Raw genomic sequence first — 26,278 nt, forward strand, 5'->3', positions numbered from 1 at the left:
CCAATTATTCGATGTTTTGCCTAAGCTTCGGCCACGTATAATCTATTTAGAAACCCAACTGAATGATTTCTTGATTTGAGCCATTATCTTTTACTTATGTTAATTTTCTTCCTGAAGATTAAGAGTTGGTTTGGTATAACACTTCCAAATATCAAATTTTATTGTAACCTTCATTGAAAGTGCCCATAACGTTGGGGTGTTGTGGCAACTTAGTTCATAGCCGTGTACACCACTAGCGGCACCTTTGTAATGAAATGAAGAGAATAAACGTGGTAAAAGCCACCTGTGCCTTATTAGCAACCATATAAGAACGAACTTTCTATTACCTGTATATTCTGTTGATGATGACTGAGTAGAGATCAAACTAGTTGTTGATTGAGCTATCCACATGCTTTGATTACTTCTGTCCCTCTCCTAAATGATAGGATGCAAAACGATATTTAACATATACATGTGTAAGCTTTCAGCTACAGAATGTGAACAGTACAGTGTTACCAATCCTCAATCACATGAAGCTTCCTCAAACCACACTCAGTTGCTATAATCTTAATGTGTTTAGGCGGTGTTAAATTCCGTAAACAGCATCAATATGTATATTGTCTTACGGGATTGTAGTCAGATTGTATAGCCAAATGAGGTCGACACTGGTGTGAATACAGTGGAATTTCAGTTAGCAGTTCACCTGTGTTCTATAATATAGAAACTGTGGACTGAACTATAACCTGTGCAGTCAAATAACAAGGCACAAATGTGCATTTTATGAATGTTACTAATAAGTAACAACTTTATTGCACCAAAGATTTTGTATTTCATTCACTCACTCACTTTAGTGCGCCGAATTTGTGTGTCACAGAATCAAAATGCTTGTACATACCAGAAGGGCACAGTGAATGGAATCCTGGATCAAACTCAACCCAAGTTAGTCAGTGAGGCTTTACCTCTAATTGCAAAGTATATAGTTACATGACTGGAAGAAAGAATCTTGCTATTTGTTCCTTTGGTGCTTACAAGAGTTGAGGTTCACTTGGTAACTGCAGAATGGTGCGTCGGTAGAAGGGTTTATTTGGATATGACCTGGGATCAAAACTCCGTACTGGCATTCAGATTTATATATATATTTTTTTTTTGGTTACACTATATGGCTTAAGGAGAATTCCAGGCTGGCTCCTTTGAGAAAGATACATCCAGTTTCAGTACTCATTCTCACTGAATTCTAACTTGTGCTCCATCTTTAATGATGTTGTAAATGGATACAAGGCACTATGGTTGGATGAGATTTTCACTCTACAGCGGAGTGTGCGCTGATATGAAACTTCCTGGCAGGTTAAAACTGTGTGCCGGACCGAGACTCGAACTCGGGACCTTTGCCTTTCGCGGGCAAGTGCTCTACCATCTGATCTACCCAAGCACGACTCACGCCCCGTCCTCACAGCTTCACTTGCCCGCGAAACGCCAAGGTCCCGAGTTCGAGTCTCGGTCCGGCACACAGTTTTACTCTGCCAGGAAGTTTTACTATGGTTGGATGTTGTACATGTATAAAATGTGTAGTTAGACAAGGGTTGTGGCAGAAATTCTCCTAGAAGAAGTGTGCTTCAGTCATACAGCAGAATACAAAGCAGACGGTGAAGATTTTCTTTTGAGGAAATTTAAGATTCTCCCTAAATTTTTAAATACAGCTGAGCAGTAGAGCAACTTGTACATGGGATCTTAAAATGGGAAAATCTGCACACATATTTCACTGTTTTCCAGGCGGTTGAAGACAGATCAAGGGAGATCACAGCACTTAAGTCACATACGGAAGACTCACTTCAGGTATGTCTGGCATGGAATAGGGATGCAATGGAGATCACGAAACAAACATTAAGTGCTTTATTTATGCAAATTTTTATTGTTCTGACTGTCCAATACTTCTTGGAATTTAGTTTAGGTACTCAGCAGGAAGGGTTTTCGTTTTGAAGATTTGTCCGAGAAATTTGCTGGACGCCTTAGGTGTCCTTTTGCGATCTGGATCGTTGAAATCCACATGGTGAAGTCCAAATCTGGTCCTGAAACAACCGAGAAGCACAATATCTGAACGATCTGTATATGAAGTGGTGGAATTTTTATGGATCTAACTACAGTATGTTTTTAATTATCAAGTTAAGTGCTCCACAAAAAATACACATGATCTATTAATTTATGCTTATGGGTGGCAATAGATTACAGGTAAGTACTGAAGCCGGGAGAAATGTTTTGGTATAATAACAGAAATGCATGTAACACATTCGTACACATAATGGACATCTTGCATATACCAAATGTTACTGAGCCATCTGAATGTGACACCAAGAGGCCAGGTGGTCTGAAGAACTGTCCATAATGTTTGATGACAATAGAATGCAATCAACTGGCTTTACTTACGTGAATCCTGTGCCCCACTCGAAGTTATCCAGGAGACTCCAAGCTGTGTAGCCGATTACGTCAACACCATCTTCATTAATAGCCTTGAGCATAGCAGCCAAGTAGGACTGTGAACAGATAAAAACTTTATTTTCAGAAAGAGACACTATGACATTCACTTAATCATAAGGATGACGAAACCACTGACAGAATAATATAATGCAGTGTAACAGTTTCGTAAACAGTCAGACTGATATCCCACTGCTGTTCGCGGCGCCTCCAGAAGCTTATTCACTGGTCATCACGGCTGAGTTTGAAGCAAGAGTCATCACTGAAGACAATTCTACTGCATTCCGTGAGATTCCTGGCCGAAGACTCCCCGGAAATTGATGGAATTCCAACCTGACTGTCCCCCACCATACAGCCCGATAACCAGGAGTGGTGGTCTGGTACTACATTTCTTTTCATAGGAGGAACCATTTGGCTGTCAGCCGCTGAACCTTACAGCACAACAGTATTTTGACAACATCTTATGCCCCATTTTGATGCCTTTCATTGGAAAGCCATCCTGACCTGATGTTTCAGCAAGATTATGCCAGCCCTCACATGGCGAGAGTTTATGTTGCTTGTCTTTATTCTTGTCAAACCCTACCTTGGCCAGCGAAGTCGCCGGATCTCTACCCAGTTGAGAAATGTTGGAGCATTATGGGTGCGGTCCTCATACCAGAGCGTAATACTGAGGATCTAACATGGCACCTTGCCAGAATTGGCACAATATCTGTCAAGAGAACATCTTACAACTCTGTCAGTCAATGCCAAACCGAAAACTGCTAAGGAATTAACCAGAGGTGGACTAGTGCGTTATTGTCTTGCTCAATTTGTGAAGATTGTTCTCATGAACAAATGTTTTAATTTTCCTGAAATTTTAATCGTTTGTTTGCCTGTAGGTGTGAGTCCCATCTATCAGTTTCCGTCCCATTCTGGAAATTCTTTCGTTGTGCATCTTTTCTTTGTCTTAGAGGGTATACCAGAGAAGTTTCTGATAATGTTGATCGAATCGAAAGAACTGGACAGAATACTCACAGCGTAGTAGTCTATTCGGCCCTGGTCCTCCAGCTCTCCAGTGTCCGACCAGCCGTTCTCCATGACGAAGATTGGGTAGCCGGGGTAGTGCTGCGCGAGCCAGTTGAACAGCTTGCGAAAGGCCCAAGGAGTGCTCTGCAAGGATAACGTGGCAATTAGATGGGTTACCAAATTCATTGATATTAAGGGCAACGACGCAAAAATGCATGTACAGATGTTTCAGTTCGGATTGTCTTTGAAGAAGTAAAAACTGAAGCTCTCGGAGAATCAGCACGGATTTGTGTTATAAGACTGGAATTTTCAGCAGAAAAACATCTCTCCGCCAGAACATTGTGTAGCACAAACGCGAGTGTTTATCAGCAGACATTAAAAGATCAAAGAATTGTGGAATTGCTCTAACATTTAACCGCGTGGAACAAAGTGTGTAATAGCGACTCGGGGAGCCACAAACTGTTGTTCAAGTGTTTGAAACAACTCTGCAGAAATATTAACACTCGCAAACTAAGAGGGGGCGGGGTTGCTTTATGCTCACCCTTTGCAAATATTGTAATTTAGTCAACTACTTTATAAACAGAAAAATATTTTTGTTTTTTTATGAATTCTCCTACCAGATTCCTCAAATGCTTCAATTTATTAGGTGAACTTTTCCCAGGAATTTAAGTGTTAAGTAGTAGTCATTTTGCACAATGAACGTCATTTCAGTATCTGCAGGTTCAGGACCTTACTTATACATCAGTTTCCCTTTAAAAAGTACGATGTGAGTAAACGTCAACAACAATTAACTAAATTCGCATTTTTTAACTATTTGTGGCGGTCATAAAGCAACTGCATCTTGGTAGTATACATTACTGAAAATGCATTGATATGCTAAGAGTACAGTATGCTAAAAGATATTTTCTGATTCTGAAACGACTTACACATCATTACCTGTTTAAAAAAGTATGTTGTTAACATAATCGATCAACATTTAAGAGATTATGTTGTTTTAAACTTTTTTGGGCGTGGGCATAAAGTATCGCCTCTCCCTGTCGGTAATGCACATTATGAAAAATCATGTGGTGTTGATAGGGTACACTCTGAAGTAATTGCTATTTGAAATGATCATAGAGGTCACGCCATTATTTGCCATAAAAATGGATCACCTATTAATGAAGGGACTGTAGCACAGGAACCAATATGTTTAGTGAACGTTGTAAAGAATTAGCGCTCATTTCTGACAAACGTAAAGATGTTATTGGACAGACTGTGAACAGTTCAACCTACATGTGAAAAACTGATGACGAATTTACGCGCTTTTTAGCACAATTTTGGAACTGTGTTATTTCGAGTATCAGGAAGACTGCAAAAAAGGAGAAAAAGTACATCTTATAGCATAAACACAGGTAACAGAAATGAAACTTGAATTAAACTAAACGTCAAATTTGTGTGACACATAGTAAACAATCGAAGGAATTTTGCTGCCTTCGAAGATGAATACCGCATGATTAACGAAGCAAGTAGGATATAGGAAGCAGACCAGCGAATGTAAAGAGTGAGTTTCTTGGTAAGAGAAGTCCCCGCTATCAAACGTAGGCCTCAGTTAAGGAGGAAAGTTGTGGGAATTGTGTCATACGATCATGCCACTTCGCTGTTCTAAGCCAACTCCCGTTCAGGGTTCTCATTCACTTTCACCAAATGTCTCAGTACATACGCAGTGCACAAGGCGGGCAGGTATGAGTGATTGAGTGAACATAGAGTGTACAAACCCTCAGCCAGGTGGATGCCCCCTGCGGTGCGTCCGTGTATTCCCCGATAACGACGCCCGCGTCGAACTCCATGGAGGGGTCGTAGCCGCTGGAGCCGTCAGATACTGGGTTGGCCGTGTAGTGGTTCAGTCCGTAGAAGTCAGACGTGCCTGAAACAATACCGTACACTGTCAAACAAGTTTCTACACTTGACAGAGACTTTTTACAAATGTATAACCTTGTTTCTTTAACGATATAACATATAGCCCACAGTAAATAGTAAGTAAGTCGCAAAAGCAACAGATTTTTCTCATATTGATGGAAAAGCGTAACACCGAGTAGCATCAGCGTAAACTGCTACCGGAAAATGTCTGAGAGAAAACTGTGGTCCCTCCGGTTAATATTAAATTGGTTACAACAGCTAATATTATTATTATTGTTTCATTATTGTGCTGTTTCTAATGTGAATTCATTTTCAAATGTATGATACGCTACCACAAAACATTCCGTAGGCAAGTACGTAAAAAGTGTCGTGTCAACTATTTACATAAGAGCATAACGGTAACGCTTTCAAAACACGAAATTCAGTGTCGCCAGATTTTTCAGTTGCAAAAGGCCCACGCCAACAGCATACTACAGCACCGACGCCGTTTAGTGTCCATGTGGAAGAAGCACTGAAGGAACATATGTGGAAACATGTGAGTCTCTGTGGGGGATGAAATCTTATATACACTTCTCTTTGCTGTTGACGAGGTTATCGTAGTAGGTACATGCTTAGGAAGTTAAAACAGGAGTGTGAAAAATGGGGCCTGACAATAAACATCAGAAAAATTGAATATCTGAAAATTGGTGGCAATGCCACAGAGATTCTAGAGGCTAGAGCCAGTAAGATCAGTGAATGTAAGTCTCTTAAGAGACTGGGGATTACAATGTCATCAAACGGAAGAAGAGAAGAAGACTTAAATAATAAAATTGGCAGTGTAGGAGGGCCCGATGACAGCTGAACTCAGCCCTTTTGAAAGGACCAAACAGTTGATATAACGTTCATTTGTTGTAAACATCACTGCGTACGGAGCAGAAATGTGGGTAATAAATAAGAGTCAGAGAAAGAGACCATTGGTCATACAGGCACATAAAGAGAACAGCAAGGATCATGGTGCTGGAAGAATATGTGACTGGATTTCTGGACACTCGCCTACCCTATTACAATTCGACTATCATGATAAGTCCCGCGACTTCAGAGAAAATCTGCGGGACATGTTAGAACAGCGGAAAGGACACTGGCATCAGCATCCAGCAATTGGGTGGAATTGCGCAATCAGGTCCTCAGCGAATGGCTTGCACAGACTTGAGGGCTCACTTCTTAACCAAACTTAGGCAGTTATCAGGTCCAGGGAGGGAATCACGTGATATTAAATGACGGGGTGAGTAATTTTTTGTCCGGTGAGTTATTTCCCTATGTTGTCATTTTCTGGAATTTGTATGAGAGTTTAGTCTTGACTCATTAACAGCGTAGCTAAGGAATACTACTTTGTGTTGATTCATGTGGTCAGAAACTGTACATTTCGCAGCACTTTGGCCTAGTTTGCAGTTTGATATTTTGTGAAGAGTAGCTTGACAGTAGGCTGGTTTCGTCAGATAGCAATACCTAATTTACAGCCCTAATATCTGACGAAAGTCTGGTCCTAGGAAACAGTTTAAATAGTGGAATGCACTAACCAAAATACAGAAAAGGTTACCATGTCTTCAGTTGAGTGTCTCTTTAAAGCACTGTTCTGCTCCATCCTGAATGACTTTTCTGTTTGAAGCAAAGGGTCAAGGAATAGGTAGTATGAAGTATTCCTCCAGCGTAACTGTGATGGTCGTCTATGACGGGAGACGCACGAGCTCTTACCTGTGTGGATGTTTATTACTCGAGTGTAACTGTGATGGTCCTCTATGACGGGAGACGCACAAGCTCTTTGCTGTGTGGATGTTATTTGTGCATGGCTCTATTACAAGGTTCATCATAAGTACCTCTGAAGCTGGAAGAGTTACATAAAATAAACGAATATCAGTGGGTAGAGCATCCCTTCAAGTTTTCAACTTACGTAGAAGTGCTAAATGAGATGTGCAAATCAGTAAACTACTCACACTCTTGCCATACATATCACAATAAGTTATTGTCAAAATAAGTCTCTGCCATAAATAATCCTCCTTGCAACTCTTCGGTCGTGCGGTAGCGTTCTCGCTTCCCGCGCCCGGGTTCCCGTGTTCGATTCCCGGCGGGGTCAGGGATTTTTTCTGCCTCGTGATGACTGGGTGTTGTGTGATGTCCTTAGGTTAGTTGGGTTTAAGTAGTTCTAAGTTCTAGGGGACTGATGACCATAGATGTTAAGTCCCATAGTGCTCAGAGCCATTTGAACCATTTTCTGCAACTCTTCCAAATTAAGTTCAGTTGAGCAAGGAACACACGATCTCTTAGATAGTCAGATCAGAATACATCGAATGCAGTTATGTCAGGCGATCGTGCAGGCCACTAAAGAATAGAACAGTCATGATGGGACGCACAGAAAATCTAACAGGGTGGTAATTTGGCATTAAGGTAATACGTACGTCGAAAGAACGTGTGGTGGAGCACCATCTTGTTTGAAAAATGAAGTCTCCACTGTCTTGCAGCATTCATGCCACTAGCCATTGCTCCACAAAATTTTAAAAAGATATGGCACAAAAGAAGTTAACTTTTTGTGAACCACAAATGTTTATCTTGTGGATGGTTTGTGCCAAAAACTCGCACCTTATGACAATTAACCTTTCCGGACAAATGGGACGTGCCTTTGTCACTGAATACCAACTTCAGTGAAAACCCATCTTTCTGCAGTAACCACAGCAAGTCGACGCAACATTCAGAACGAAGCTCATTCTCCTAAGTAGTCAACACCTATGGCCAGTACTGGTTTTACATGCATACACTTGCGTACATTGAGATGGTTTATTGAGTGTGTGTCGTCGATTTCTTCGCGTTCCTGACTCCCTTTCACAGTCCACTGCATCAGCTGATGATCCCAGCCAGCCTGTTTTCTTCAAACCATATAAGCTGATAGTCTCACGAAATGTGTGTTCGTTGTAGCTTTTACTTCATATTTGGTTCGAAATTGTCGCTGGACCATCAATACTGATTCACATTTGACCAATTCATGGATGCCCCTATTTGTTATTTTTTCTGTATGTCATGTGAAACCAATACCCAATAATAATCTTTACAACGGATGGTATTCAAGCTGGAATAGGCCCATCAGGCCAGTAGATAGATGCTGTGGGTAGTGTCGTTTACTCACCCCTGATGTATTCCACCTCCTCTGGCGTGAGCTCCACTAGTCGGGACCTGGGGTAGCCTGCAGCCTTACTGTTTGCCGCAATCCTCTGCTTCACCACCTCGGGCCAGTCTCCCTCGGCCGTGTAAATAGGGTGATTGTACAGGCCAGACTGGAAGTAAATTCATTAGGTAAAGGCAATTGCCCAGTGCAGAATCTTAAGCTAATAATTCATCCGCACATACTGTCTCAAACCTGCAAAATGTGCACTGGTATGAAACATCACAAACGATTATGGCAATATGTATCAAATTTGTTTTATTTTTGGAGAGAGTGTTGGAAGTAGTTAAGTGTCTGATAGCGCTATAGATGTGGATCTTAAGACTCATTCATGCAGGTGTGGGCATTAACCCACTTGGGGGTAGCGTATCCTATCGTGGACATGTATCCGTTATCACATGGACATGCTCATTAGTGACCTGCTGAAAATTACAGCGACTGCAGCTAAGTCCACGGTCACTTGCTTACGGCATTTCCTAACAAGCTGTGCACCTACACTACTTACCAATTGGAATCATGTAACAGCTTTTGTGCTACACAGATTTGACCACTAAATTTTTCTGGAATTCTCAGTGATGGTGCTGCTGACACACTCTGACTACAGAGTGGGAAATGAATGGTACAGACTTTTGTTTGGCCTCTGATCTTTAAACTAAGCTTTGTGACTTTCATGTAGTGTGAACAGGACCTGAAATAAAAAGGAGTATATGGTCATGGTGACAGACTCATCTTAGCAGGTACCTAAGCGAGGCTTGAAAGCGACAATTTTGCTGTCGGTAGGCGAAGGCAACACAAGTGAATACGAGATAAAGGTTGTGGTAAGAGATTGATTTCTAGTATAGCCTGAGGAGTACCTTAATCCTTGCCAACATTTGCACTATATTTAATGCACGGCATTATGACAACATCTGAGTTGAGCTTCAGTGTTCGTTTAGACATTCCTAATGCCGATTTGAAGCCACTGTAGGAAAAATTTGCTTAGAATATGAGGCACTTGTCTTTATCAATATCTAAAATTGCAAGATACATTCAGAAAATCTGTGGTGGTTGTGCTGTGGTGAAGACCCTGTATTGAATTCTACAGGATGTTGGTTCAAATTACCTTTATATACGCAAATTATGTTTTCCATCCCGATAAGATTTCCTATGATTTACCTAAATTGATTAAGGTAAATGCTAGGACTGATGCGTTGTAAACGGCTCTTAGATTTCCTATACTTTCTGAACTTGTGCTTAGACTGTAATGAATCGAAGGGACGTTAAACCCGACTATTTTCTTACTTTAGATTCCATTTTCGGATCCTCCCAACAGCTATAAGTTATTTTGCAAATTCTCAATCCTTAACGTTCATGTCGTCTGAATGTGTAAGAAGTGACAATTCCGATAGGTAACTGAATTAAGTTCGACGAATCTTTTGTTTTGTGTCCAAGATAGTGAATCATGCTTCAGAAATTTCGGTGTAACTTTTTAAATTAAGGCAAAAAATCGCCATATATTCTAGCATTTGTAGAACCTAGCTTTGTTAAACAGATACAAATGTTCACAAATGTGACCAAAAGACATATTTTTCTTTCTTATGCGTATTGAGTTATGCGTATACGTCCTGTAAACGTGACTGACAAAATCATTTAGTGGGTTGTATTTCGTCCGTGTTGGTCCCGATGAAAAAAATTTTTTCTTATCACTACTTGAAAAATAAGAGACATGAGTATTTCTAAAAACATTGTCCCATAATGAATGAAATACAGGCTTAAGTAACATTTCTTCAGATTTAGCTACGAATCAACGTTGAATGGCTCAATATTTACTTGATGTTATGTTGCATCATGTTAACCAGAGTCTTCGACCACTTTCTGATGGAAATACACATTTTTCTTGTAATACGGTCCTGAAATGCTTTTGGGAAGAAAAGTTGTAAGAGTTCCTGGTACTTACATAGAATTGCATCTTGCGTTCTGCCGCCTCAATATCTGCCGGAGAGTCGGTTGCAGGTTCGTACCACATGTTGTTAATTGTGATGCCGACCTTCCCTGTGATAAGAGAGACGAATGTGAGTCATACAATCTGTACTATAGCTAAGAGTAATAATACATGAGGTGCTAATAAACAGACAACGATTAAGCAAAGTAATGTAAATAGAAAGCATTAGTAACATCCCTGACAATTTCGAGGGTTGGAAATTTGTCTGTATCCATTAGACAGAGATAGGATAGCAAACCTAACTGAGACAAATGAATAACATATTCCCAAATTTAATGCAGAGGAAGTCGAAGACGATTTCAAGGTTATACAGAAACTTCACGTAAGAGTCGAGAGCGTCTTTACTTGAAACATCGCTCAGGGCATTTACCATAGGTGAAATGTAGTGATTTTACACTATGTTGGGGTCTATTGTGTAACATTCGTGCTTTGTTAAACAAGTTACCGGACCACATATTTGTGGATTTTGTGAGTGCATACCAAATAACAGATAGTACCATCTCTAAAACTAATTGGGATGTGACTGTTCTGCGAAACATCTTGCCTATTGGCAAAACGCGACCTTTCGTCACAGAACATTATTCTCAGTTGTAGGCTAGTCTCAATACGCAACTTACTAAATTTAAGAGTAGTTCAATAGCTTGGCGCTCGGAAAAGGATTTTTTGAAATGCACACATATGATGTGTCGGGTAAAAGGAAAGTCGGTAAGTATGTAAGAAAAATACATGTAAATCGTGCATATTTGGAAAAGCAAATGAGATAGTGCCAATATGATAATAATACTAGGAAACTGGCAATTACCTTGGTTAAATCCATTTCTTACTTTCTTTTTGTTGTTATGACAACATAATATTTTATTTGAGTAGCCGATGCTCAGGAAAAATTATTATAATCATCGACAAACCAGTAATTACCAGCCACATTCCAAATACTTGTTTTCTGTTCACCACATCATTATTTATTATTTGTGTACTACTACCATACTGCAGATGTTAACCTTAATGTCTGTAGTCGCAAGTAATCGACACGCCACCCTTTTCTGACATCAGAATGCATGTGTAAACAGCTCCATGAAAACGGGTATGACCACTCACAACGGCACAATAAATTGGCACTGGAACAGTGTTCAGGGGGGGAAACTGCGCCATTATTATATAGGTCTGGAGTCTGTCACAGTCTACGTACAAACTTCGAACTAATACGACAGGTTACAAATTATGCTTTTAGCAAACTTGCTTGATTCTTTATGAATAGTGCAATACGTGCGTTAACTCTGTTGGCAGCTGTGCTGGCGTCTAAACTCGATGGGCTTTGGCATTCAAGTGATGCATACACTTTCTGATCAAAAGTGTCCAGTCATTCCTATGTAATACCGTAACTGACTACTAGATGTCATGAGAGACGGACCCTTCAGTATAAAAGAAGGCGGGGAATACTGTGCTTCCGACCTAACCAACACCTTCAATGGACTCAAGGACCCACAGAGAGCACAAGTGCCTTTGCAATCGAATACACGATAAAGTGAAACTATATTTCTCACACCTTGCCACTCCAGAAAAAAAATCGCCAAAGGTGATAACTCTTTGGACACAACATGCCACAAAAAAAAGAACTATGCTTCCGGTAGAGAAGCATTAACAACAGAATAGGTAGAACATGGGAGCTCTTTGATTTCAGACGTAGACTAATCGTTGGATGCCACCTGAGTAACAAATCCGTCAATGACATTTCAAACCCTCTACAACCGCCCAAGTGGGCTGCCGGGGTTGTGACTGTGAAGTGGATACTTGAAGAAACAAACACAGCGAACCAAGACGAGGCAGAGCTAATACTCTGACCTACAGGGACGTCGGTCATTGCAGAAGGTTGTCGTAACAAATCCCATGAAATCAGCTGAAGGAGTCACTCGTGAGCTCCAGAGTACTACCATCAGTCCAGGTAGCACAATGACTGCGCATAGGGAGGTCAAAAAAATTGAGTACAACGGTCGGGCAACTTGTCATGAATCACACGTTTCGATAGTCAATGGTAAGCTACGTTTGAGTTTGCGAAAGGGACAACGCCAATGTACAGTGGATGACTTGGAATGAGTGATTTTGAGTGATACATCACACTGTTCACTGTGGAAATCCTATAGAAGGGTTTGGGTTTGGCGAATGCCTGGCAACGTTACCTGCCAGCAAGTGTAGTACCAACACTGAGGTACAAGGAGGTGGTGTCATGGTATGAGCTATTGTTCCCAGTTAGAGTGTAGTCCCGTTATTGCGCTTAAGAAAATGCTAAATGCGGAAGGATATGAACACATTTTGGACCTTTTTGTTCGGCGTAACGTGGAGGGACAGTTCGAAGACGATGACAGGATCAGCATGACAATCCGCCCTGTCATAAAACAGCATGTCTGCGGCAACGATCTGTGGATAGCCACATTCCTGAATTCTGATCTGAATCCTCTGGAACACATTTGGAATCAGTTAGGAATCGACTTTGATTGAGAACCCAGAGTCCAAGATCTCTACCACATGTGGTTTCGGTCTTGAGGACAAATGGGTTACCATTCCTCCATAGACATTGAGACATTGCATTGAAAGCATCATCAGCAGAATCAGGCCGCTATAAAGGTGAAGGGTGGACGCAGCCCATATTAATGTGCATTAAAAGGTGTCCGTATACTATTGATCAGACAGTGTAATTAGTGATCTGGACGCCTAGATCAGTGGTTATCGGATTATGTTCCGCAGAATATCCATTTCATGAAGGCACTGTTGTGATTCAGTGAGAAAAATGAATTGCAAACAAAGTAGACAAAATTCGATAAGATATCGAGAAGAGACTTGTTTGGTACTAGGAGATAAGCTTACTATAACGTACTACCTTCTGCTACATTCTATAACATGGGTTGTGGGCTGTGCAAAAATGCTGGAGTATCGTGCGTAGCGATCGTGAGAGGAAGGTCAGGAAGCATATGGGGGCAGTTGTTTTTTACTAGTTCCTTATGTAAACGGAACAGTGTAGGAATAGGCTAATACTGAAGGGCTACGTATTATATAAACATGGCTTGCACATATCTAGTTGTAGAGTGAATGACATACAAGCAATGTACTGTGGTTGTGAAGTGATTGCTAAAAGCAGATTCAGGGCTATGGATATTGTAAAATAAATGGGCCGAGCTTTACCAGTCAAAAGTTATTTGCCTCAACATTTGAGATGCCCTGGCACATGGCTTTCGTGAAATGGTACTTATGCTTCCAGGAAACACGACTCCTTAAGATGATTTCACGCTTCATTTATCGTTTCTCCAACGAGTTTGGGTATCATGCGGCTCACATTTTCTCCACACCTCGCCAGCCGTAGCACCAGCCGTGATGTTGGACAGTGAGTGTTTACCTTTCTGGGTCTCTCGGTACTTCTCGTCGTAGAGGCGGTAGGCGCCAGCGTGTGCCATGAGCACGGTGTAGGCCGCCATGTAGTCTCCCACGCCTGACGAGTTGATGCCCGGGGCGAACGTGTAGCCTCCAGAGTAGCCGCCCACGAAACTGGCCGGCTCGTTGAACGTCTGCCACCACTTCACCTGCACGCACAACATGTGGTTGGTGTATCCTTTGTTTCTATAATTTACTTCAATACATATCTACTTACTCGAGTCGAATATTAGACTGATAAATATTTGATACTGTCAAAATAAAGGAACTTAACTGACACCAACACAGATACGGTAATATGGACAGAGTTTGAGATGAGGTCGTATGTAGGAATTAGTGAGGGTTTAACTGAGTAGAGGAGGAGGCCATCTGTCAAGGTATGGCACCGTTGGGCTCTGCAATAAACGGGATATACCCCATGTAGCGCAATAAAAACGAAGAGGATTAGGTTTGAACATCTCTAAAATAACGAACTGCGGAAGGAAATCGGCCATGTCATTTCAAAGTAACCATCCACACTTCCGCCTTAATCAATTAAGGGAAACCATGGATAACTTAAAACTGGCTGGCCGGACAGGATTTGAACTGAAAGTAACAACATCTACTCGAGCATTTAGCAGCAAACGTGTATTTCAGTGATCCGATCTATCACTTCTCATTTATCTCCGATAGCTGAGGTACCATTCCTACTTTCAGTTCTGTATCTGCAATTCCACCCTACTGTGACCAGTGGAATTCCTACCTAAGATCTAAAATATCAAACAAGTATAGTAAATGTTAGCTGAGATGCTACTCTCCCTAGCTGTGCATCCTTGTGCAACCAGTAGACCACCAAAACGCCTAAGGCTCGATTGAAAACTTACATACAGTCTCCATCTAGTAACCACCCAAGAGAAAACAACAGAAAAGGTAGGACAGAAATTAAATAATATTAACTTTTACCCTTCTGTCCGGTTATTGTTAGCTCCAGCTTAATATTGACTATGAATATCAAAGTATTACTTTACTTCAGTACACTCTACCCACATACCCTGTCGCCGTAGTTGTCGTAGAGCACTCTGGCGTACTCGACAAAGTAGTCCGCCAGTCTGGGGTTGGGCCAACCCCCGATGTCCTGCAGTGCCTGTGGCAGGTCCCAGTGGAACATCGTCACCTGCAACAAACATATACAACACCGTGTGACTTCACATTTCATTAGTGATCTAATGTCAAGGAACAGAAGCCGGATCACTGAGGTTGCTCTTACCACTGGAGTGATGCCGTTGGCAATGAGGCCGTCGATGAGCTTGTTGTAGTAGTCGATTCCCTCCGGGTTGATGTTGTTGACGTCTCCAGTGGGGAGAATCCTGGGCCACGATATGGAGAAGCGGTATGCGTCCACCTGCAGCACAAAAATAATATCAGCGTCAATTAAAGCGCCAGCTCCCGTTAATATTGTCCCTACACAACTTTCACGAACTTCAGCTGTAGGAATACTTTCCGGAAATCAAATTTTGCCACTATAAAATTATAACTTAAAAATACTCTGCAACTCATCTTCATTACGTTTCTAGAACAAGCCGATCAATCAGCTACATACAACTCAAAACCACACGAACTTCAGCTGTAGGAATACTTTCCGGAAATCAAATTTTGCCACTATAAATTTATAACTTAAAAATACTCTGCAACTCATCTTCATTACATTTCTAGAACAAGCCGATCAATAAGCTAGATGCAACTCAAAGCCACACTGCAATGACTATAAGATTTCAATTTTTATGTATTGTTACCTGGCTACGTAAGTCAGTTCGAAGGTCAGAGAAAGGCAACGGCATACCACCTTCAATAGGACGACGCCTGGTAATGCCCTTCGGTGTTCAAACGAATCTTATGGATGATGATGAACAAAAATGTTCAGAGAAATTCGGGAATACAAAAATAAAGGTCGCTGAGGAATGAAATAAATAGGAAACGAAGGGAAGCTAAGACGAAATGGCTCCATGAAAAATGAGAAATCGAAATAACATAAACGCTCTGGAAATAAAATCGACAAAATTGTAGGAAAGTCTTGTCCCAGACGGCGCAGTAAGATTACTGCACTCTCAAATACACGAGTGATGCTTAACAGACTTAGTGGTGCTTCTCTGATTCTTAACCGTGAAATTATGTAGGTGATTGTCGTTAGTATGCAATAAATATCTACAAATGCAATAGGAATCTTTAAACGGTTACGTATTCTCCATCTGGTTCATAATTTCGAGCATTTTACAAAAACACCATCCAACTTTTTGAGCGTTTTCATCTCTGCACAGTAAGGTCTACGTTCAGTTCTAGCTATTCTACAACAAATTATTTTCAGAATTATTCCTTAAAGAAGAAGATAATTAATCAATTGTCCGTCAATGATTAGCAGAACATACCAATGATATCAAATAAGCAACATTTTCCCCAAGTTCTGCGTCTGCTACTCGTCTTTATTTGATCAGCAACCTCATTTTGGATGTCGGGTGACAACTGTCACATCCCATTTTATTATTTATGATATTCAGTTTCACCAGGTGATGGCATGCAAATAACAGTTACTGATTAAATATATAATATTTCTAAAATAACAGTAAAGTGTCTCATTTTCTGTTAGTAAGCAGCACAAATACCCCGATTCTTTAAATAATCTTCTTCAAACTTCTGATTACTGTGCAAGATAATTAATCTGTTAAATATCTGACGTTAAGAGTGTAAGCGACAAGTGTAGGAAAGCCTTAAAATTATGTTTAAAGTTTGTTGGAGGTCGCAAAGCTCTCTCGTTATCAAACACTGGATAAGTATAGTGCCGGCCGAAGTGGCCGTGCGGTTAAAGGCGCTGCAGTCTGGAACCGCGAGACCGCTACGGTCGCAGGTTCGAATCCTGCCTCGGGCATGGATGTGTGTGATGTCCTTAGGTTAGTTAGGTTTAACTAGTTCTAAGTTCTAGGGGACTAATGACCTCAGCAGTTGAGTCCCATAGTGCTCAGAGCCATTTGAACCATTTGATAAGTATAGTCTAGGTAAATTTGAGCTCCTATTTAAGCAAAAGCAAGTTTTTCACGTATTTCAATGTTTATGACGTCATATGTCCTGAAGTATGTGCCGTACAATGACATAATTTCTAAGTACATTCAGTGGTATATGTAGATGCTGTGTGCAAACAGAGTCAGTAGTTACGAAATAATTAACTAAAGCGTTATGCCTGATGTGACGGTTTTATTGCACGAAAAGTGAAAATGTAGTAAGCGATAAACTTTTTTTTTTCATTTCGTCAGCCGGCCGGAGTGGCCGAGCGGTTCTAGACGCTACAGTCTGGAACCGCGTGACCGTTACGGTCGCAGGTTAGAATCCTTCCTCGGGCATGGACGTGTGTGATGTCCTTAGGTTTAAGTAGTTCTAAGTTCTAGGAGACTGATGACCTCATAAGTTAAGTCTCATAGTGCTCAGAGCCATTTGAACCATTTTCATTTCATCATTTTGTGGGGGGTGTCTGTGGTAAAGTGGTCTCATTGTCAGATAGTAGATAAATGAAACCTGGATAATTGCGAGCCATGTCTCTTAATGAGTAGATTATGAGAGCATGTTCAATCTTTATATTCGGTCAATGATTGTATGAAATACTGAAAATCAAAATTTTGTTGTCTTGGAGGCTGTAAGGTAGACTACCAGCTACTGTTGCCGTGCTCTGGGTTACTTTTTTAGTAATATTCAGAGTCCCCAGAAACAGTGTGAAAAGCTTGTAAGGTTATTGCCGGATTGGTTGTGCAGGAAATAATTATTAAGAAGAAAATTCAATACGTTGCGCCGTTTCGGAGTTCATTATAGTTGAACTTAGCCAACCAAGCTGTTGGGCGCGCAGGTTGAAACGGCCAGCCAGACGCAATTAATAATAAAATGAAACACAGACTGCCGCCCTTATGATGTCATTTATTGTACACCCACCAGTTTTGGGGCTTCAGTGCACCTTCTTCAGGCCTTAGCTGATGCTGAAGGGGTTAACACCATCTGTTCACACGATCAGGGGCCAACACAACTGGTTTACGCAAATTACCTGTAACTGTGATGTTGTCTCTCCAACCATCAAGTGCCAACTGTCAATTGAGTTGAAAGTTGATGGTTGTAGAGATAACATCACAGTTTACTAGTTTATGCAGTCTATTTGTAACTGTGATGTAACTCAGTTGACAGTTGATGGTTGACGAGACAGCATCACAAACCAGTTATACCAGTCACTGATGTATCGTGTGTACAGATGGTGTTAACTCCTTCAGCATCAGCTAAGGTGTGAAGATGGTTCACTGCAGCGCCGAAATTGGTAGCTGTACAATAAATATGATAAGGACGGATGTAGGTGTTTCATTTTCCTTACAATAGTGAATGGCCGTAGTCCCTCAGACTCCAGTCAGGGATGGACATACGAAAACTAGACGCAACTAGTGTCAGTTATTGTCGTAGCATAGATGAATAGCGCGTGGGATTGCTCAGCCTTTGACTCGGAGTCGACTCTTACTACCGTCCCATGTCCAATTTTTGTATACTGTCTTGTTCAGTTTTAGGAAACCAAACGAAGAACACGTTGGTGATACCGTCTCTGTTGAGCCGCTTTACTTTGCTTGTGCAACGGCCTGATTGGCTAACATCAATGCTAATTAACTACGAGACGGTGCAAGCTATCGATTTTCTTTTTTCAGATCATTTATTTCTTAGTACAATCTATCCTGCAACACCCTTGCAAGTTTTTCGGAATGTTTAAGACGACCCTGTATGACGTGGACTCTAACAGATCTTCGCTATCAATGAATCTTCGTGAAGATTAATCACTGCTCTGGGCTGACATGGAACCTGTCTCTTTGTACCTGGTGCGGACCCTGTTCCACCAGCCGAACTATCCGTTGGAGCCTATTTAACTGACGCAAACCCTTGCTCTATAATTAGTAATCTCGTAGTTCTGCGACTTTTCTGCTAACCTCCCTGCGTTTACTGGACGGAAGGCTATGGTACAGAATGGCAGATTTACTGCTAAGGAATGGTGTTACGATGCGAGTCGGCAACCGTTATGTTCCGAGCAGCCACATGTTACGTCCTCGCTGCTCATGATAAACGGGATGAAGGGGACAAAGGCTCTTCTGCCGTTGGAATCTGTACAGGCAAACAGAAGATTAGTTGACCTAAGTGCACTTTAAATAACTATAATTTACTCGACTTGTGCGAAAGAACTGCTACATTGTTAACAACTTGCGACAGCCGTGGCAAGTTATATACAGAGGCCCCACACGGACGTGCATCAATGTATACTGAATACTTGTCGGTAGGGCCAACTATTAACAATTCGGTACACGTTTGATACCAACTAGGGACACGGAACTAATCTCAACTAGAAGACTGTTACGTAGGTGCCTGCCGCTTATAACACCATCGTGGCGTTCTTCATTTGTCGGCGGCCTGGAGGTTCTTCATTGGTATTGATATTCAAAGCGCCGCTCGCGGTGCCAGCAGGAATTTTCGAGGTGCCGGGTGCTGCAGTGTCGAGCGGCTACGATATTGAATAGTTCATCAAATTATAATTAATCGAGGAACTGTCATCGTGGATACTGTCTCCAGAAAGTTTGTATTGTTTTTAGATGAAATAGAAAAATCTTCCATACATTACTCTTAATACTGTACGTAAATTGGTGGGACGCTCGTCACGGGCTTGACATCCTTTTCATTTCCTTGATTAGTGCTTATACAGGGCGAACATAAAAGAAACCGACAAACTTGACTTGACTGGAAATGGAGCAAAAAAGGTCCTATGGTCACGTGTCTGGAAATACTTCATTGCCACTGTACGAGTAGATGGCGCTGACGAATGACAGTTACTCTGTCATCCGTCAGCGTCGGTAGAGCTAACTACTAACAATTGGGTGAATGTTCCGTACCAACTACGGACACGTGTGTTCCTCGTGCGTTTCAGGATGTGTGATTGACGCAGCGTACTGCAAACAGCAGAATGGTTCGCTATTCATGTCGGCAACAAGCCGAGATGCTCTTTGTGTACGGCCAAGCAGATGGAAACAGTCGAGAGGCAGCAGGGCTATACATGTACGCTCCCAGACACCAACCACGTCTCACATTTCAAGGTCTTTTTTGCGCATTTGTGTGAGCATGGGTCGTTTCAGACAGACGAACGTGTAGGGAGGCGCAGACTGTGCGTATACCAGATTTGGAGGACCACGTTTTGCAGATATTGAGAGGAACCCTAGTACATGCTCCAGCCAAGTAGCCAACATGATGTAAGCCACAGTGCGATTGTTTGCATCCTGCATGACAACCGCTGCTATCCCTATCACCTGCAATCCCATGGCAGCCATTTTCCACATCTGTTGTGACGCGGATGTGATGCAGCTCTGTACTGTCTTCCGGGACGATATGGTATCGTTGCGTGCACACTGTCCGTTTCCCGGCACATGTTCATAGGACCTTTTTTCCTACATTTACAGTCAGGAATCCGTTAGTGTGACAAATAACTAGTCCATCCATTGTTAGCGGAAGCTATAAGCTGAATAACTTTCCTTATTTTCAGTATATCTGCAAAATATAAGTTAATGACAGAAATCCTTAAGAGTGCACTACAAGCATGGGCTCTTGACAGGCTGTTACTAACTTCGAAAATGTGACGCTTTGGTTTGGATATTAGTAAATAATGAATCAGAAATCAAATTACACATAATTATATATAATATATATATATATTAGTTTTGTAATCACTGCTTATGTCCTAAAGTTAATACCACTACAAACAACACTCACGTTCATATCTCTGGCGAGCTGTATGTCTATCTCGTACTTATGGTAGGAGTCACACGCCACGTCGCCGTTGCTGCCATCGGTGGTGATGTTGGGAATCGTGTGGAACATGCGGTCGTAAATGCCCTCACCCTTGCCTGTAACACAGATTGAACACAATTTGACATACCAGTACACTGGACTATGGTTGCACAAGGGAAGCTTTTGTTCGTTTCCAAGGTGCACACATTTATCAAACCACGTCACAGTGCCTAGATTCCTACAGCATGTATCTCAATATACTGACAGAGTTACGAAACCCTGTGATAAAGTCCTTCGAGTAAGAATAATTTTTCGTTTTAATAAACGAATTCCGGTTGTAGGAGCGTTAGTGGATCAAACGTATCCTGACCAAATAAGAAAATAAATACTTTTGTTCTGTGCTGATAATATTTGACACTTCTCTGAGCCTTGATAAGGCCTGTGATTCGCTGTGGTATGGGCTCGGTAGTTTTGAATGTAGAGAGACCAACACGAAAAACAGAAGCGGGTAGTTTCGCACCCAAGCTGGAAAAAGTGCTGGTTGTTCCTTACCGTCACGATCTTCTTTCAGCATTAATTCTGAGGCGAATTCCTTCTAGAAGGGCATGTTTCCTACTGTCGGTTAACCCGTGAAATTTCCAGGCCATTGTCAGGTTCGTACCTTACTTTAGCGAGTCAGTCTATCTGCATTCATTACTGTTGATGTGTGGTGTCGTAGTTCACCCAACGGTGTTGCAAGGGAAGATAGAGCCTTTCTAACACCCCTCCCCCCCCCCCCCCCCCCCCAAAAAAAAAAAAAATAAAACAAACTCACACCATGAAATCAGCCAATGTAAAATTTTAGTTTCTATGTGAAAGTTAAAGTGCACCCCAAGTTTCTATCTTCACTGATGCAGAAGAGACAGACATGTGAAATAGGATGAATATTTTTGAAATACCAAGTAATATATGATGAAATGCCAATTAAGTTCCACTGCTTCATTCAGTTAAGAAAAGCATTCTATTCTACTTCTCCACCAGGTTGATATCGCACCCAAGACCACACTCGGATAACGAAACACTCGCCTAAGGGCACAGACGCCACCGTGCATCCCGACCGTGGTTATTCTGGTCACTTGTCTACACTTGTACGCCTGTCAAGCAGTTTCCCATGCTCCACTTTGTTCTAAACCGTCAGTAGGCTCTTTAGATGCAACGGGGACCACAACCACACTAAATACAAAAATGATAAAATTTCGGCGCACTGGCTGTTAATGGTCGGATTAAAATACTCCTTTATCTTATATTCAATGCTGAGCAGATCCGTCAGTGCGAACACTGGTAAATGATCGTACAGAACGGTCTATCAAATGGAGAGGCTTGGGTTACAGTCAAAGAATGTATGAAGTCTAACATTAGTAAAAAGAAAGCACAAGAGATTTGCCGGTCTTAACAGTTGAAGATATGACTATACACTGTTTGATCAAAAGTGTCAGAATACTAATATGGAATGTGTCCACCCTTTACCACGACTTGAATACAGAAACATTCAGTGAGGTGTCTGAATTTCTATGGAGGGCTGGCAGCTCACTCTTGATCAAGAGCCTTTATCAGAGACGGTAGTGATGCTGGAAGCTGGGGTGTGGAGCAAAGTCCGCGGTTTAATTCAACCCAAAGGTATTTCATTGGGGTCAGATCGAGACTCGGTAGGCCAGTCCCTTTCATGAATGTGATTGTTCACAAACTAGTGCTTCAGAGAAGCTGCTTTGTCGTGCTCATTGAGCCGTCGTCTCTGAATTACTCCTCTATTGCGCGCAGAACACAATGCTGTAAAATTTGTTCATGTCCCTCGGCATTTAAAGTTTTTTTTATCGCAATGAGAAGACGAGACTCTAACCACGAAAAAAAAAACCGTTACCATAACACTACCTAATCCGTACTTCTACACACGACGGCAGGTGACATTCTCTAGATATCTGCCAGAGCCAAATTCCTTCATCGGGTTACCGCAGTGTAAAGCGTCATTCATCCCTCGAGCCACTTGTTTCCAGTCATCCACGGCCCAGTGAGATCGCTTTTTACACCACCTCAGACGTCGCAGAGCACACTACAGATATGTATGGGTTGTGAGGAGTTACTCGACCACTGTACCCCATTGTTTACGACTCCCTGCACACAGTCATTGTGGTGACTCGATTGTTAGTAGCACTTCGGATCTCACGACTGATTTCTTGCGCTGATATAATGCAGTTTGGTACAAAGACGCTTCGCAGTGCTCGTCAGTCCCTATACGTCAGTACATGAGGGCTACATGTGCTGGTTTGGCTGTGATTGTTCCTTCACGTTTCCATTTCACAGTCTCATCACCGACAGCCGACTTGGCAACCTTTGGAAAGGTCGAAACGTCGCTCATGGATTTGTCAGTCAGGTGACAGCCTGTGACCAGTCCAAGTCCGAAGTCACTGAATTCCACTCAGCGACACATTCTGTCGGTACTCCTTCTCTGCCGACAACACAATACTCGCCGCCTCCTTGTATACAGGTAGGTCCTTTCTCGTGACATCTAGTGGTCAGTTCCGCATTACATATGGGTGTCCGCACAATTTTGATCAGGTAGTGTCAGTGCCATTCAAAACATCGACTGTAGTTTTCTTCTTCACCTGTATTACAAGTATACAAGTGACATGGCCCAATGGTTAGCAGATTGGATTCGTTTTCCGGCGGACGGTTCAAATACCCGCTCAGGCACTGCGATTTAAGTTTTTCCTGATTTTGAGAAGAACAACCAAGGCGAATACCTGTATAGTTCATTTGAAAATTGTACAACCGATTTCCTTCAAAAATGTCTCTGAGCACTATGCGACTTAACTTCTGAGGTCATCAGTCGCCTAGAACTTAGAACTAATCAAACCTAACTAACCTAAGGACATCACACACATCCATGCGCGAGGCAGGATTCGAACCTGCGACCGTAGCGGTCGCTCGGCTCCAGACTGTAGCGCCTAGAATCGCACGGCCACTCCGGCCGGCCGATTTCCTTCGTCATCCTTTCTAATATGAACTTGTGCTGGATATTAAACTCTATTTTTCCTTCCAGCTATTTATATCATAAGTAAATTATGTTTGTATCTATCATGTTTTGTCGGTATTATTCATTATTCTGAAATTCAGTATAGATTTTTATTCTACGTAAGTCCACTCCTTTCGTTCCGACCGACTCATAAAATGGCTGCCTCAGCCGACTCTTATAACTCACTGACTATATATCGCACTCGCGTTCGAATGAAAAACGCATACTGGTAACACTACAATGTGCATCTTGTTACCACAAATTTGCCCCCGATAGAAGTGAAAGAATTCGGCTTCGCCCAGGTTCAACTTCAAAAACGGCTATTTTAAAATAATATCTGATTTATGTATCAACAGGAAATTACCTCAATTGTTGTACAAGTTCAAAAATAACAATTTTTATATGAAAAACATTACAGCTGGACATGCTAGTATTGTCACCAGTTATCTGCAGTTTTAGAATTCACGGCTCTCCTCATGAAGAAATTAATCTAAACCGATATTTCCTATTTACGAATTTAGCATTGTTCAGACAATGAAAAGGTTTGACTAAGAACTGCTATTGCTGACACTAATCTCAGGGGAGAATGATCTTCCAATGCATTTCTATCATTTAATATATAAAAGAAAGTTTAATGTTAATCACTGGCACTACGTAATTTCTCAGATTTCGAAGTAAAAGAATTCTTACCGCCCTCGTTCCAGGCCCCTTCCACCTGGTAAGACGCGGTGGCAGCTGCGAAGATGAAGTCGTCAGGGAATTTGTTGGCAGGTTCCGCAGCTGCAGATATTCCCGGGAGACCCAGGACACTGGCTGCCAGAAGCAGGAGCAAGGAGACAGATGACCACATGTTTAGCGTTCCCATCTGCTTGTGCGTCTGCCGTTTTATACTCTGCACCTCTGGTTAATCTAGCCGCAAGGTTTCCTATGAGTGACACTTTGGCACGCATTGCCAATTAAAGGCTCAAGGCAATTGTTCTGATGGGCGTGGGTGCGATCCGCGCATCGTCTTTTTTACTGTCCGTCATTGTCTCGCGAGATGCATGTTTGATGAGCTCGAGATTTAATGCGAATGTAAGTAAAACTCTTTTTGTTAGGGCTACAAGAGCTGCTTTGTTCGCTAAATCTAGTGTGTAATTTCTAAAGATGTCGGTGTTTACCTCTTCCGACAGTTTCTGTGAGATGCGGTATTTTGCACAGTCACTGGACCTGCCTTACGGCCCCTTATCTCTTGCTAAAACGCGTTAATCTGCGAGAGCGAAGGTAGCGGCTGTGATCATACGAGGCGATAAAAGACGTCGGCAGGCATGCCTTCTTTTCTTCAGCCAATCCTGCTGCGCCGTTCTGCTGCTGTCAGTTCGTCACTCTGTATCGTCGTTGCTAGTCTCTGTGCGTTCTCGTCAGTACCTCAATTGTCGGTTATTCAGTTCAGTATGCTTTTACACGTGGTGTATAGTTGGAGCAAACGACGGATTAGCTAATTTTTCATTTTGTGTAAAAACTTTATGTCATTACGCAGTTCTGTAGATTTCGTTGATCATTGTGGTTCTTGTACTACCGTAAAATTCATACTGAATCGAATAATCGTCGAATGCCGTCAGTAGTCCACGAGAAATCTGATTATTTTTAGTTCCGGTAAATCCGTTACGTACAGGATGAAGAAAATAAGTTCAAATGGTTCAAATGGCTCTGAGCACTATGGGACTTAACACCTATGGTCATCAGTCCCCTAGAACTTAGAACTACTTAAACCTAACTAACCTAAGGACAGCACACAACACCCAGTAAGAAAATAAGTAAAAATGTTTGGAGGTATGATTCGCATTAAGTTATCCTAGGTACATCTGCTTTGGAGGGTTAGTGAGCAATTGCCAGACTAAAAATCGAAATATAAAGTTTATTTCAGACAATGCACACATAAATTATTTGATGGCTAAAACGGTTTCAACTGACTTGTCAATTCCAATAGACCATTAACACTTCTTCCACAATGAGGCTATTTCTAGAAGTCTCTAGCAGGAAATCTTGAGTCCTAGCATGGAATGACCCAATAGACTGAGAAGTGCTTATGGGCTATCATTATAGTCATTAAACAATTTATGTGAATAGGGATAAATAAACTTTATAAATATAAAATAATGTACTCAGTGATTCTTTCTCCCAATAACGTGGAAAATACAGGGATTTTTTCTGCAACGTATCGCTTGTTTGACTTGTGGTCCGATGTATTGGTTCAAATGGCTCTGAGCACTATGGCACTTAACATCTGAGGTCATCAGTCTCCTGGAACTTAGAGCTACTTAAACCTAACTTACCTAAGGACATCACACACATCAATGCTCGAGGCAGGATTCGAACCTGCCACCGTAGCGGTGGCGCGATTCCAGACTGAAGCGCCAAAAATCGCTCGGCCACAGCGGCCGGCTGGTCCTATTTATTAATGTGAAAATTGCCAACTTGCTCCGTCCACGTGGGG

General features: G+C 41.8%; 1 protein-coding gene across 1 annotated transcript; it reads right to left on the minus strand.

Annotated features, from left to right (window-relative positions):
* Window positions 1-1,918: 1,918 nt before the first annotated feature.
* On the minus strand, window positions 1,919-24,652 carry LOC124622742 (myrosinase 1-like). The gene is made up of 11 exons (XM_047148531.1): window positions 24,493-24,652; window positions 20,736-20,869; window positions 15,187-15,321; window positions 14,971-15,093; window positions 13,906-14,089; window positions 10,476-10,570; window positions 8,504-8,651; window positions 5,208-5,356; window positions 3,463-3,597; window positions 2,401-2,507; window positions 1,919-2,045 (listed from the first exon to the last, which is right to left on the minus strand). Exons 1-11 carry the CDS (start codon window positions 24,650-24,652, stop codon window positions 1,919-1,921), a joined length of 1,497 nt encoding a protein of 498 aa, XP_047004487.1.
* Window positions 24,653-26,278: the final 1,626 nt, after the last annotated feature.

This window comes from Schistocerca americana, chromosome 7 (genome assembly GCF_021461395.2).
Source record: "Schistocerca americana isolate TAMUIC-IGC-003095 chromosome 7, iqSchAmer2.1, whole genome shotgun sequence".
NCBI lineage: Eukaryota > Metazoa > Arthropoda > Insecta > Orthoptera > Acrididae > Schistocerca > Schistocerca americana.